The sequence below is a fragment of the Megascapheus bottae genome, chromosome 13 (assembly GCF_031878675.1).
Source record: "Megascapheus bottae isolate mThoBot1 chromosome 13, mThoBot2.hap1, whole genome shotgun sequence".
Classification (NCBI taxonomy): Eukaryota; Metazoa; Chordata; class Mammalia; order Rodentia; family Geomyidae; genus Megascapheus; species Megascapheus bottae.
This window is the reverse complement of record NC_143521.1, coordinates 32351884-32367141: the sequence shown is the minus strand read 5'-3', so window position 1 is coordinate 32367141 and position 15258 is coordinate 32351884. Positions and strand designations below refer to the sequence as shown.

At 39.2% G+C, this 15258-nt stretch overlaps 1 protein-coding gene across 2 annotated transcripts in view; it reads left to right on the top strand.

Moving 5' to 3' along the window:
- Cwh43 (cell wall biogenesis 43 C-terminal homolog) overlaps positions 1 to 13867 on the top strand; it is a 40161-nt gene extending 26294 nt beyond the window's left edge. For both annotated transcript variants that reach the window (XM_090344070.1, XM_090344069.1), the window contains 6 exons: positions 98 to 233; positions 1330 to 1479; positions 4084 to 4228; positions 11057 to 11118; positions 12030 to 12185; positions 13636 to 13867. In XM_090344070.1, coding sequence (XP_090200196.1) covers positions 98 to 233; positions 1330 to 1479; positions 4084 to 4228; positions 11057 to 11118; positions 12030 to 12185; positions 13636 to 13714 — 728 coding nt within the window. In that variant the 3' untranslated portion in view covers positions 13715 to 13867. The remainder of the gene's footprint in view (positions 1 to 97; positions 234 to 1329; positions 1480 to 4083; positions 4229 to 11056; positions 11119 to 12029; positions 12186 to 13635) is intronic.
- The last annotated feature ends 1391 nt before the right edge of the window (positions 13868 to 15258 follow it).

The window sequence follows — 15258 nt, the reverse complement described above, 5'->3', positions numbered from 1 at the left end:
GAGAAAGCTCCAGGACAGTGTCCAGGCCCTGAGTTCAAACCCTACAACTGGCAAAAACAAAAAGAAAAATTATATGTTTTTCCTTCTTGTAAATCAGGTGCAGATTTTATAACAATTTTGGAGAGTGATGCTTCTAAGCCCTACATGGGTAACAATGACTTGACCATGTGGCTTGGGGAGAAGCTGGGTTTCTATACAGACTTCGGCCCAAGCACAAGGGATCACACTTGGGGGTGAGTATATCTTGGAACCAGGCTTGAGTATGGTCCTACAAGAGTAGGCTCAGGCTTGGAGTAAAGAGTTGATTATCTTCTTCCTGTGACTGTCGACTCATGCTTCTTGGGAGTTGTGAGGCACTGAGGCTTTGCATATACCTTAATTAAAAAATAACTCCTGTAGGGTTTATTTATTCATTAATTTAGCCAGTCCTGGGGCTTGAACTCAGGGCCTGGGCACTGTCACTGGGCTTCTTCTGCTCAAGGCTAGCCTTCCACTACTTGAGTCACAGCACCACTTCCAACTTATTCTGTTTATGTGGTGCTGGATGAATTGAACCCAGGGTTTCATGCATGCTAGGCAAGCACTCTACCAGTAAGCCACATTCCCAGCTCCATATGCCTTAATTTTTAAAGTAAGTTTTCTGTTACTGGTTATTTCTAGTTGAGGTGACAGCAACAGGCCTATCTGACCTACTGCTATCCTCCGAGAGCTTAGGATTGAATGAAGGAAAAAACCCAACAGGGCTGGGAGTTTGCCTAGTGGGAGAGTGCTTGCCTAGCATGTACGAAGACCTCAGTACCATATACATAGAAATGTGGTGCTGTGGCTCAAGTGGTAGAGCGCTAGCCTTGAGAAAACTCAAGGAGGGCCCTGAGTTCAAGCCCCAGGACTGGCAAAAAAACCAAAGCAAAACACAGGAATTCATTTGGCTTTCATATGCATGGATTATTTATTCTGTATTTAATAGATCTCAGATAGAAAAGATCTGGAAAAATTGTCTGGGAAGTTCCACAAAGCAAAAGTTGAATTCCCCACACAGCAATTATTCCACTAATAGTAGAGCCAATAATGCGATGCTGACAGTGTAGTCCCAAAGCTTCACCGTTAGGCCCCTAGAGCCCTTACGAAAACACGATGCCGTGCAGAGCAATGCAGCAACACAAGCTAAATATGACATGCAGTGTGCCAGTGAGCGGGCTGCCCTGTCTCTGTCGCATTACTGCTCTGGAGACCCTTAGAGAATGTCTTAGGGTGGCATGGCAATTTCTGCCCTGGGTTGAGGACATGGGAGGGGCTATGTTGATGTAGTCTCTTTTCATTCCCTTCCAGAATTATGGTGTTGTCAAGATACCCCATTGTGAAGTCAGAGCATCACCTTCTTCCGTCACCAGAGGGCGAGATTGCACCAGCCATAACCCTGACCATTGACATCTCAGACAGATTGGTGGATTTTGTTGTGACACACTTTGGGAATCATGAGTGGGTGTCTTTGGCTTACTTAAGATTACAACTTTTTTTTTAGCCATTCCTGGGCTTGAGATCAGGGCCTAAGCACTGTCCTTGGACTTTCTCAAGGCTAGAGCTCTACCACTTGAGCCTCAGCACTCCTTCTGGGTTTTTTCTATGTATGTGGTGCCAAGGAATCGAACCCAGGTCTTGACGCATGCTAGGCAAGCACTCTACTGCTAAGCCAAACTCCTGGCCCTACAACTATTTAAAGATAATAATAATAATAATAATAATAATAATGTAAACTTAAAATGATTATATAAACCCGGGCATGGTGGTTCACGCCTATAATCCTAGCCTATTCAGTAGGCTGAGATCTGAGGATCATGATTCAAAGCCAGCCTGAGCACAAAAGGACCTGAGACTCATCTCCAGTTAATCTCTAGAAAATGGGAAATGGGCTTGGCTCAAGGGTAGGGCAGCAGCTTTGAGCTGAAGAGCTCAGGGACAACGCCCAGGCCCCATGACCCCCCCCTCCCCCCACACAAAAAGGTTATATAAATGCCAAGAAATACCATCAGTATCTAACTTCATGTTTTATGAGATAATTTTTCTTACATACTTCTTACCTTCAAATGATTGTTTTCCTGGGTTGTAACAAGGAGACATAGGGGTCTTTGAGATGCAGGCAGGGATATGTTCTGAGGGGCTGTGTAGTACTTCTCTGTGCAGATGATACACCATACTCATTTCTGTATGCAATCTTCAATCTGTAAAGAGTGAGTACATTATAGCCTGATTTTACAGAGTAACACAAGTGACATAGGTTAGGCGATCTGATGTGATATGAGTCACTATTTCCAAAGGAATCGGGAAGTTAAAATGGCACGTTTAATACATACATGATTTGGATAACATGGTGTCAGTGCCTACATGGACATGCTAAAACATCTCCCCACAACGCATGAAACATGGAAATCTGCCTGCCTTGCTAGGCTCTCCATATCGGTAGAAAGAATGGGACAGAAAATACTCCACTTGGAAATGGATACATTCTAAGAAAAAGAGAGAAGGAAAGGCTTGAGAGAAGCCAGGTGCAGCTAATTCTTCCCAATCGAATTAATTTGGAAAGTGTTCCCTAATAATAAAGGATAGGAAGAGAGACCAGTGATGGTTTTCTAAGTCAGTCCCCCTACAAGGAATATGGAGAAACAATGAAAGAGTTTTATCCCGAAGAAGAATAATCATAAGCAGTGGCTTCGTCCTCACTCTTTCCTTGACTAATAGCGACCATGCCACTGTGACAGGATAAAAGCAAAACTAAAAGTATACAATTTATACCCTATGACATTAAACCAGATGGCAAGGTCCTATGTACTACAAAATAAGCACCTTAGTGACAGAAGAAGTCACAGGAATACAGAGTGACTTACAGTGGCCTAACAGTGTCTCCTAAACAGAACCGATATGTCTGTTATCTTATTGTTTTGGTTACCTCAGTTTTTCTCACTCTAATATTGATCTGTGAAAGCTTACTGAGTGTTTTCTGAAAGAAGATGGAACGTTAGCCCTACAAAACCTGCCTAATCTGAAAAAAATATTTATGACTGTCAGACTCTTGTTTACCTCTTCAGAAAAAAAAAGGAGTTGAAAGACAGGTGCTACTAGTGATCCATTTATATTTTTGTGTTGCTAGATTTTGGTTGCCTCTCTGATCCCTATTTAGCTTTCAATTACCTAGGTAACTAATTCCCTATATTGAATTCACTTGGAAACATCTGGAGCATTTCAGTTTTCTTAGCTGGATCATGTCAAATATGATGTCCTATTTTCTATCAAATGGATTGTAAGTCTCCTAAAAGCTTGATGTATCTGCCTAATTATCTTTTTGTTTCCAGTAATTAGTATAATAGCAACATGTCTAGCCAGTGTTTACACAGGAGAGTCATGGAGGCTTTAAAAAAATGTTCAAGCTGGACACTGGTAGCTCACGCCTATAATCTTAATTACTTAGGAGGTTGAGATCTGAGGATTGAAGTTGAAAGCTAGCCCAGGCTGCAAAGTCAACGAGACTCTTATCTCCAATAAACTACTCAGAAAAGGCCAAGAAATGGCACTGTGGCTCAAGTGGTAGAAAGCTAGCTTTGGGCACAAAGAAGCTCAGGCTCAATGCCCAGGCCCGAGTTTAAGCACTAGGGCTATCACAGACACACACACACACACACACACACACACACACACGTTCAGCTGAAGGAGCTATGAAAGTGTGTGCTCTGTAATTGTTAGGATTTTCTTTCTTAATGGTATTATTACCTCTTTTGTTTGACTGCTATTTAATTGTAATACTGCTTCAATTTCTTCTGATGAAAAGTTGAACAAACACTTTTATTTAGAAAAGCACTGACATTCACTTGAATCTGAAGTATTTGTGGAGATCATGCTGTTCTCAGCCAGTGCTCAGCCTTCTCAGTTGAAGGCATAGGCCTTATTTGTTGTATAATATTCACTTGGCCAGATAGGAATTGCTTGGGGTTGGTACCCAGACGATATTCTTCGGGAACTTAGTAACCTAAGAGTTAATAGAAATTGTGTTTACAACTATAACAAAGTACACATTTTTGCATTTTTTTTCAGAGATGACCTTGACAGGAAACTTCAGGCTATCACTGTTTCAAAACTACTGAAAAATTCTTCCCATCAGGTGGTATTTTTGGGCTATGTCACTTCAGCACCAGGTTCCAGAGATTATAGACAGCTCATAGAACATGGTAATGTGAAGGTAACATACTCTTGATAGGATTTCTGATTTATTAAATAAACTGCTACTTTTTCTTTTATGCACCCCCCCCATAACCTTACAGTATATAATCTGATTATTGATTGCCATAAAGGAAACCACCACAAAACGTGCTGATTGAAAACATCAGCAATCTGCTCTTTGGACAGGGCTCAGTGGGGTGCTGGCCTGGATGTTGTCATTGTGGTATTTTGGCATTCTCTCTTTATGGTGGCTGAGTTGAGAGAGAGAGAGAGAGAGAGAATGAGAGAGAGAGAGAGAGAGAGAGAGAGAGAGAGAGAGAGAGAGAGAGAGAGAGAGAGAGAGAGAGAGAGAGAGCGCGCGCGCGAGAGAGCATTCCAGAAACAAAGAATAATCTGCATTGCTCTGTCTGACTTCGTTTTCTAGGTCATTTAATATTGTTGTCCCTTTTATCACCCAGCATAATCACATTCAACTAAAAAAACCAAAGAAACCATAAACCTCAATCTGTTGATGTGAGGAGTCTCATCCATTCATCAACTATAAGGGTAGGAGAAGAAAAGTGAGTTATTGTTGTGGTCATGTTTGGGGAATACAGTCTATCTCACTGTAAAAGTTAGTTTAGGATACTAAAAGTAATATATGATATGAAATGATACACAATGGCTGTCTCTGCATGAGTCTTAGACTTTTAAAATCTAAAACAATGGAATTTATCACTGTATTGAGATATATGCACTGCTTGAAGAACTGACACAGTTGTTTCCTACTTTTTTATTCTTTTAAATTATATTTTATTTTTATTTTTTTGCCAGTCCCAGGACTTGAACTCAGAGCCTGAGCACTGTCCTTTGGCTTTCTCAAGGTTAGAGCTCTATCACTTGGGCCACAGCACTGTTTCTGGCTTTTTCTATGTATGTGGTACTGAGGAATTGAACCCAGGTCTTCCTGCATGCTAGGCAAGCACTCTACCGCTAGGCCAAACTCCAGCCTTTTTTTATTTTTAAGAAATAAAATCCTTAAGAAGGCTGGCAAAACACCAAACATACTAAATATAGTCATTTCTATGGAGAAATTGTAATATGTCTATGTAAATTTCTCATTCTTTTCATCTTGTTTTTAACTTCACAAGATAATAGTTGCAGAAGAAAAAAAATCTGTCTTTGGTTGATTTTACTACTTAAATTCTTGGAGTGTGACATTAAAAATGATAGGGTTTGAAACTGTAATAGACAGTGGCTTGAGTAAGAGAAAAGTGTGTTTTTCTCTCTGTGTGTAAAAGCCTTGATGATTACTCAGCACTCGTATGACATGCTAAAGTATCTGGATTTGGTGATTTTCTGCCATGGCCTCTTTCATCCAGGACTCCACTCTCATGATCTTCCACTTCCAGTGATCCAGTCGTGGAGAATGGCATTGATGCTCTAATTTGCAAGACAGAGGAAAAAGATCACAAAGTGGCAAAAAGCATATGCAAATTGTTTCTAGATAAAAATTCCAGAAAACTGACCCCCAATATAAATAGCTATATTTTATTGACTGGATTGTTGTCACCTAGCCACGATTCACTGTTCAGAGACTCAGGAGGTACAGTATTCAGTTTTGATGGCTGAAGAAGAGCAGATATTGGGGGGATGAGTTAGTATATGAATTCATAGAGAAGGTAAAAGTAGACTCATGATGGATTCCTAATTTTTTTTTTTTTTGCCAGTCCTGGGCTTGAGCTCAGGGCCTGAGCACTGTCCTTGGACTTTCTCAAGGCTAGAGCTCTACCACTTGAGCCTCAGCACCACTTCCGGCTTTTTTCTATGTATGTGGTACCGAGGAATCGAACCCGGGTCTTCATGCATGCTAGGCAAGCACTTTAACCACTAGGCCAAACTCCCGGCCCCTGGATTCCTAATTTTTGGCTCTAGTTAGTGGGTTTGTGATGGTGACATTATTATAGAGAATATATAAGAAGAACTTGCAAAGGTAATGAACTCAGCCTTGTGCTGCTCCTGAGGGCATATGTAGAACCTTAATGGGTGACTTTATGGATCTAGAAATTCAGGAGGGTGACCATAACTAGAAATATGCATCAAGGAGTTGCCAGCATATAGGCAAGTATTGAGAGCATGGACATAGATCATAACATTTATAGAGCTAGACAAGTACAAAAGGAAGACCATAGGGAGTCTCTTTTATTAGTCTGCCATATTGGATACTAGACTCTGAGTACTTCATAAAGAAAAGAGGTTTATGTAACCCACAATAAGGAGGCTAAAAGCCTAAGATCCGTGAGTCTTATTTGTTCTGTCTGTGGCAGGCCTCTCACAGAGATAACGTGGTAAAGAGCAGAAGAGGAAACAGCCAAGTACAAAATAGGCCAAGGGCATGGGGTAGCTTCCCTTTATATGAACGTGCTCGAGGAAGGGGTAATTCCCTCTGTGAGATCAGCAGGAATGCTTTCTGAAGGAGGGACTCCCTATTAATCACTTTCTATCAGGCCCCCATCGAGGACCAAGATAACATTGCATGACTCTTTGGGGGACTCACTTCAGTGACATGCAAACCATAGCACCCCAATAAAGCCATACTGACTGTTGTTATCATGGGAGATGGTAATGAGGGGAAAAAAGGTAGATCATCTCAAGAAAGAAATTTAGAGACGCTCAAGATAGTCAAGGAAAAATCTGTATGGAATCAAGGGTATATCATTTATCATTATGCAGCAAATAAACTCAAAACTCACTGGCTTAAAATAGTCTGTGGATTAGCTCAGTAGATTTTTTTTCCTTTTTTTTTTTTTTTGGTCAGTCCTGGGGCTTGAACTTTGGGCCGGAGCACTTTCCTTGGGCTTTCTCAAGACTAGCGTTCTACCATTTGAGCCACAGCACTACTTTCAGCTTTTTTTTTTTTTTTTTCTTAGTATGTGGTACTGAGGAGTCAAACCCGGGTCTTCGCGCATGCTAGGCAAGCACTCTACCTCTAGGCCAAACTCCTGGCCCAAGCTGGTGCTTTTCTGTTCTACCAGAGACCACTTGCATTGTGAGCTGGTGTGCTTATTATGGCTAGAGATTGGAGCGTGGTTTCCATTCCTACCCGTGGCACCTTGATGCTCGACTTTTGTCTCTACGTGGTTTCTAATCACTGCTAGCCTAGAGGGTGCCTCACTGACCAGCTGTGTGACTTGTGGCTAGTTCCTCAGTCTTTTCTGGGCCTCAATTTCCTCCTGTAAAGTGGAGATAGTAGTATGTATTAAGGTTGTTAAAGGATGATATTTCATCCTTCATAAGATAAAGTCTACAAAATCCTCTCAGTCTTACATATTGGATTATGTGTGTATGGTTCTATGTGCAGAATCAAGATAATGGTGTAAACTGTTGGATAAGATTCTTTTTGGCAAGTGTTAGGAAAAATTGCATCTCAAAAGGACAGTCTTATGTCTGTGTGGGATGTGTGCGGGTGTGTATGTGTGTGTGAGAGAGACATGTTTGTACATGGTGTTAGGGAAGAGGAATCTTGTTTGAATTTTGCCTAATCCTCTGTTGGTCTCCATTACCATGTTCAAAAGTGCTATTAAAGCTGTTGGTGGATTCTATTACTGCTATCTCTATTAGCCAGTTTATTAATAAAACAGAGGAATTTTAATCATATATATTTGGATGAGCAGATTTTTGTGTTTTAAGAAAGGAGTGTTTAAATTCTATAATCTTAAAATTTTTATAGTACGCTTTAAAAACCAAATAAAATAAAATAATAGTCATATACATATATACAGCTGAATGACCAAAAATTTTATCTTTCCAAAGGGATCCACATAGGGAAAGAAGAAATTAAACTATCTCGATTCACAGATGACATGATCCTCTACCTGAGTGATCCAATAAGCTCCACTCCCAAACTCTTAGAATTAATAATCCACTTTAGCAAAATGGCAGGATACAAAATTAACCTGCAAAAGTCAGTAGCCTTCTTGTACACCAACAATACACAAACAGAAGGCCAAATCAAGAAAATGACCCCATTTGCAATAGCCCCCAAAAGAATAAAATACTTAGGAATTAACTTAAGCAAAGATGTAAAGGAATTATTTAATGGAAACCATAAAAGCCTAATGAAAGAAATTAAAGAGGATACCAGGAAATGGAAAGACATCCCATGCTCATGGGTAGGGAGAACCATATAGTGAAAATGGCCATACTGCCAAAATTGTTAAACAAATTCAATGCAATCCCCATCAAAATCCCAAAGATATTCTTTACTGAAATAGAAAGTATAAGTCAGAGGTTCATATGGAACAAGAAAAGACCTAGAATAGCCAAAACAATTCTAGGCAAAAAAAAGCAATGCTGGTGGTATTACAATACCAGACTTCAAACTCTACTATAGAGCCATAATAACAAAAACCGCTTGGTATTGGCACAAAAATAGACCAAAAGATCAGTGGAACAGAATAGAAGATTCAGAAATAGAACCACATATCTATAGTCAACTTGTATTTGACAAAGAAGCCAAAGATATACAGTGGAACAAACACAGCGAATTATTGGTGCTAGCAAAACTGGGCAGCCATATGCAGAAAACTAAAAACTGACCCCAGCCTTTCGCCATGCACAAGCATTAACTCAAAGTGGATCAAAGACCTCAATGTCAGACCAGAGACTATGAAACTGCTACATGATAAAGTAGGAGAGACATTGGAACTTATAGGCACAGGCAAAAAGTTCCTGAACAGAATCCCAGGGTCACAACAAATTGGAGAAAGACTTGATAAATGGCACCACCTAAAAATAAAAAGTTTCTGCACAGATAAAAGCATAGCTGCTAAAGTAGAAAGGCAGCTAACCAACTGGGAAAAGATATTTACTAATAATACATCAGACAAATGCTTAATATCCAGTATCTACAGGGAACTCAAGAAACTAATCCCCCCCCCCAAACCCAACAAACCAATCACTAAATGGGCAAGGAAACTAAAGAAAGACTTATCAAAAGAAAAGGTTAAAATAGCAGAAAAATATATGAGAAAATGCTCATTGTCCATGGTCATAAAGGAAATGCAAATAAAAACAACCCTAAGATACCACCTTACCCCAATAAGAATGGCCAAGATTTTGAACTCAATGACAGATGCTGACGGAGTTGTGGAGAAAAAGGAACCGTACTGCACTGCTGGTGGGATTGTAAACTAGTTCAGCCACTCTGGAAAGCAGTGTGGAGGTATCCTAAAGAACTGAAAATTGACCTTCCCTATGATCCCGCCATACCACTTCTGGGCATCTACCCTGCACATCATAACCCAGGATATGATAAGGACACCTGCTCAGCTATGTTCATCTCTGCACTATTCACAATAGCCAGGCGATGAAAACAATCCAGATGCCCTACTGCAGATGAATGGATACAGAAAAGGTGGTATATGTATACACAATGGAATTCTACATAGCCAACAGATAAGATAATGGCATTCTCGGGGAAGTGGATCAATCTAGAGTGAATCATGTTGAGTGAGACAAGTCAAGACCAAAGGAACAAAAGGCGCATGTTATCCTTAATATGTGGCTATTAGATCCAAACAATACAAGAGCAATGACTAAATATTTGCACACCCAATGCTATGGACATGGTATTGGAAATATAAACACAACTACATAGACATAAAAATTTATGATTCTATAGATGTAATATTTTATTACATAGATTAATATGTATTTATGACATACAGACCCTCAGCCTAATTTTAATTATGTTCTAAAATCTAAGTGCCAGTGATTGTATATAGAGATTTCCTTCCTGAATACTTGTTTGTTAAATATGTCATTTGAAATATGATGTAAAATCAATGTTAATAAATTCTTTAATAAAGATAAAATAAAATTCCTAGGCATCTTTAAAAAAATTTATCTTTCCAAGGTAAGCCAGAACAATTTTTCTCTTATACATTTGCCTTTTTCATCATTAATCTGTTTTGGCTATCATTCACATTTTAAAATTCAATTTTTACAGCTTTTATGCTCCCATCATATATACAAAGAGGTACATGTGACATTCATAATAACAGATTAATTGGCATTCCTACATCTATCACTGAGCTGCACTCCCCCCACAAAAAACCCAACAAAAAGAATAAGTTATCGTATATTTTTTTAGTGACTTAAAAATGTGTTTAAGTTGTAATAATGAAACTCAAATCTCGTGAAAAGTCAGGTATATGTTTGCTTATAGAATATTTAGAAAGAAGACAGAGATTTTTCTCCGTTAGCATAAAAACCCTTGTTTATCCTTTCTATTCTTCTCAGATGAGAAATAACCCTGGTTTCAAGCTCTCAGCATCAAAAGGGCTTCTGATTACTCCCCAGATGTGTTTATTTCCATGATTGAATTGAACAAACTCAGCTTGAGCAGCGTCAGCTTCATGCTAAGTACCAAAGCACCAAAGTGAATTCTGAGTTTATGTACTCAGGAAGGGAAAGGGTGGACATAAAAACTGAAACCTGTGACTCCTGGTGTGGCTGGTGGGTGGATTGACTGGTAAGAAGTGCTCAGTTGTGCTTGGGAAAAGAAATTGGGAAAGCGGCAGGAGGATTCAGCCTAGAGTGTAAGAGCCCACTAAGCAGTCTAATTCCCTCTCCAGAGACCTTCTTCATCTCTGTGTTCCTGGTATCTAGTCCAGAGCTAGAGGGCCACAGAATGAATGAATAATTTGGAATTTAAAGGATCAGTAGGAGACAGAAGAGAAAATAGCATGCACACAGGTGTACTTATCTCTACAGCTCAAATCTTTTACAGATTATTATTCAGAACAAAGCACAGTTTTGTGTACTGAAAACACTCTCTGCTCTGCTCTGCTCTGCTCTGCAATAGGATATTGACAGCACGGATCAAGAGAGATGGTGTGAATACATTATGTATCGGGGGCTGATCAGGTAAGTGTGTAAGCTGTGGCTTAAGTGATAGAGCACCAGCCTTGAGCAAAAACCTAAGGAATGGCACTCAGACCCTAGGTTCGAGCCCCAGTATTGGCACACCCACAAAAATTCTTTGCTCCTTGTGGTTTCTACATCTTTCCAAAATAAGAACTATTTGGATAATGTCTATGAAGTGTTTTGAATTTCCTGGAGTGCTGAAAGCACTAAGTCAAAATAGAATATGGAATTTTTTCCTGACACATAAAATCTTTGATTTTTTTGGCCTTGTAAGTGTAGCTGAAAATAATGTGGGTGATATTTGGGTTTTTAAAGGTAAGAAAGAATTTAGGTAAACAGGTTCCTGAAGAAATCCTGGCATTAATGTAAAACCAATTTACATTGGCAGAATATTCATTAGTACATAAATTCATTAGTATATTAGTATAAAAGTAAGGTTGCGGGACCGGGAGTTTGGCCTAGTGGTAGAGTGCTTGCCTAGCATGTACAAAGACCCGGTTCGATTCCTCGGTACCACATACATAGAAAAAAAAAAAGCCAGAAATGGTGCTGAGGCTCAAGTGGTAGAGCTCTAACCTTGAGAAAATCCAAGGACAGTGCTCAGGCCCTGAGCTCAAACCCACGACTGGCAAAAAAAAAAAAAAAAAGTAAGGTTTCTAAGTATATTTAGTTAAACAATGTGCCTACTTCTTATTCATTTACTGTATTATAAAAGCAATATTTTTTAGCACTTAGGATAATGAAACAAGTTAATTATGGTCATGATACAGAGTCAATGAGACATAGGAAATTGGCAAACTAGTGTGTCATCAGAGGAACGCTGGGAATAGACCTCAGGTCCTTCCTGTACTCACTAGATTTTTTTTACATGATAATAAAACCTTTATAAACCATTTCTACTTTTGCTACAGGTTGGGGTATGCGAGAATTTCTCATGCTGAACTGAGTGATTCTGAAATTCAAATGGCCAAATTTAGGATTCCTGATGACCCCATTAATTACAGAGACAACCAGAAAGTGGTCATAGACCACAGAGAAGTTCCTGAAAAAACTCATTTTAATCCCAGGTACATGTGTTCCTTTATGTCATATAAACTGCCATGTCCTTTAGAGAAACCTAAGTATTACTTCAAAAATGAGTTAAGCATTATCATATGTTCTAGAGATTTGTCCCCAGTAAGGGAATCAATGGCAAAGATTTTCAAGTTCTGCTTGGGTTAAAGTTATGGTCCCTGCTTTCTGGAATGGACACACACGTAGGTAAAAAGGTGATGATATCATCGTCGTCGTCATCATCATTATCATCACCACCACCATCACTAAACAGCACCATCACCACCACCACAACAATGATGATAGTGAATAGTTAAATGCCCTCTGTCCCATATCCTCTTCCAGGTTCTTTGTATGCTATCTTAATCCCCCTCATTGGATGGCTAATCCTATGATACATATTTTGTTAATCAAAAAGGAGGCTCCTGTTGAGAGGTATGAGGTTCAGCAGAATTTTGTGGCAGAACGGTCTCATCTTTTGCAGGAAGCCTGGCAGCATGACGCGGTTACTGTGGAGTCTCAGCTCTGGCTTCAAATTAGATCCACTTGAACAGCTTTTTGAAAATACCATTGCTTGTCAGGTGCTGGTGGTTCATGTCTACCATAATCCTAACAAATCAGGCAGCTGATATCTGAGGACCAAGATTCAAAGTCAGCTTGGGTAGAAAAGTCTGCCTATCACCAATAAACTACAAAAAATGTTGGAAGTAGAGCTGTCCCTCAAGTGGTAGTGTTCTAGCCTTGAGCAAAAGAGGCTTAGGGACAGTTCCCAGATCCTGAGTTCAAGCCCCAGGAGCAGTGCACACACACACACACACACACACACACACACACACACACACACACACACCATGGATTGACTTGCATCCCAAACTGATTCATCAAGACCTCCTTTGGTGGAACTTAGGTTTGAGGGTTTAAAAAATCTTTTCTGTGTCATTTCATGTACAGTTAAAATTGAGACTATGCAGTGCAGATATTCTGCTGTGTAAAATAGGTTTTAACTGTTCAGTTTATAATAGAGGTTATTTATGTGCAGCAAAGCATGATTTGGGCTCATTTCTCTACTATGATTGAATGATTAGAAGAAACTTCTACATAAAACTCAACATAGAGTTGGGTGCTAGTGGCTCTTGCTTGTGATCCTAGCTACTCGAGAAGATACAATTACTACTTGAATTCTTTAGCTTTTGTGAGGGTATTTTTTGGGCATAATAATTGCCCAAATTGTTGTTTCAGTGATGGGACAAATGCAAGAAAGTCTTGTCCCCCATCTTCAAAATTTAGTTTGCTTTTACATATGTATGGATCATTTATTTCTTTGTGATTTTACATCTTTGTGATTGATTACATTAATATTGGTTTTATGATAGCTAAAGAAAACTACAATCAATTATGGCTGACATTTTATATAGGGCAATATTTTTCTGAAAAAGTTTTCCATGTCAATTGTTTCTTTTTTAGATTTGGATCCTATAAAGAAGGACACAACTATGACAACAATCATCATTTCCACATGAATACCCCCAAATATTTTTTATGAACTATTTAAAACAAGAAGTCATGGACTATGAAAACAGAAGAAAAAGTTCTCTAAGATCAAAAGAAGAGCTTGATGAAAGCAGGAAGACACAAACAACCACCATTTTAAAGAAGGATAATATTATGCTTTATAAAATATATTGCCCAACAAAAACATTTTCCAACTCTTCCATTTCTTAATGTTTTTGACCAAAAAAATAGAATGTGCAGTAATGTAAAAATGTTTATTATTAGATAAAAGAATTTTAAGATGACTTATCTTTTAAATTCTTTAAAATAGGAAATGGACCTATTGAGCAGCTAAAAGACTACTTCAAAAAGTAAAACAGCCTTATTCCTTCTTGGGGGTAAAGCAGGTCAAAAATACTTAGTCTAATTGTCAAAAGAACAACAGTCTGTGTAGCTGTTGTGAGGTAAAGCATTAGTAGCTGAGCTACCCCCATCTTTTCATGAGCTGTAGTACATTCATCTATCTTTTCTCCCACGCTTTTGATCACTCCAGGGTTGTGCCTGACACCTATGTAGATTCCACCAATCACTCGTCAGTGTTACAAGCTGCTTTTAGTGTGTGCGACTGCTGAAGATGACCTTGAGTTCTGGATAACTAAGGGGGAAAAGGTACTATTTATTTCAGACTGATGAGTTGAGAACTTAGGAAATAAGAGACCGTGCTAAGAACTAAATATGGGCCAATCGTTTTGTTGGCCACTACTAATCAGTTCTTTGGCATCTTGTTTATGAAATTGAGGCATTGTCCAACAAAACCTGGAGCATGTTAAACAGCAGTCTTTCTGCACATTACAAATGAGCTTTTTGAAAAGCACTTCCCAAGTACAGGACATTTGCTTTATTGCTTAGATTTTGTCACAGGAAATCCTTGGGTTATCTCTGGCAGAAGACACTGTGTCTTTACTAAGAAGCTATATTTCCATTTTCCTTTATCTCAAAATATTAAAAGGATATTCCCTTTTCTTCTCCTGAAGCAATGGTGAATAGTAATCTTGTCCTTTTATTTCTTGTCATCGGGGATACAATTGCTAGAATACTCTTGAGATTTAAATTTATGCTCAAAGTCTTTGCACACAACCTTTCCCTCCTCTTTTAAAGAACCGGGCATTGTTTTATTGCCTACATAGAAATGTGTCTCATTTTTCCCCCACACAAAATGCCCAAAGCATTTAAGAATACCTTGGCAATCTACATCATAGGTAAGCAGAGGAAAATGCCCCTCCAGCTGCTTCTGCATGTAGCCATGCTGAACAACACATCTCTTATGCAGACCCAGGACTTCAAAGTTACAACAAAATTAAAGTTCAATCAAAGCATCATTCACTTGGAACACGTTGGCTTTGTGGTTATCAAGCAGTCCCCTACTTGCAGCAGCTTGAATTTCCATAAAAGGAACAACAGGAGTGCCCGACTGCATTACTTGGCAGTGATGGTAGCCAAGGGAAGAAATGAGTATAAAGGAAAGACCACAGGAGCAGAGTCCGCTGCAAATGAAAGGTAGAGTGTCTGAGCACTGTGGGAGGAGGTCAGAGGGAA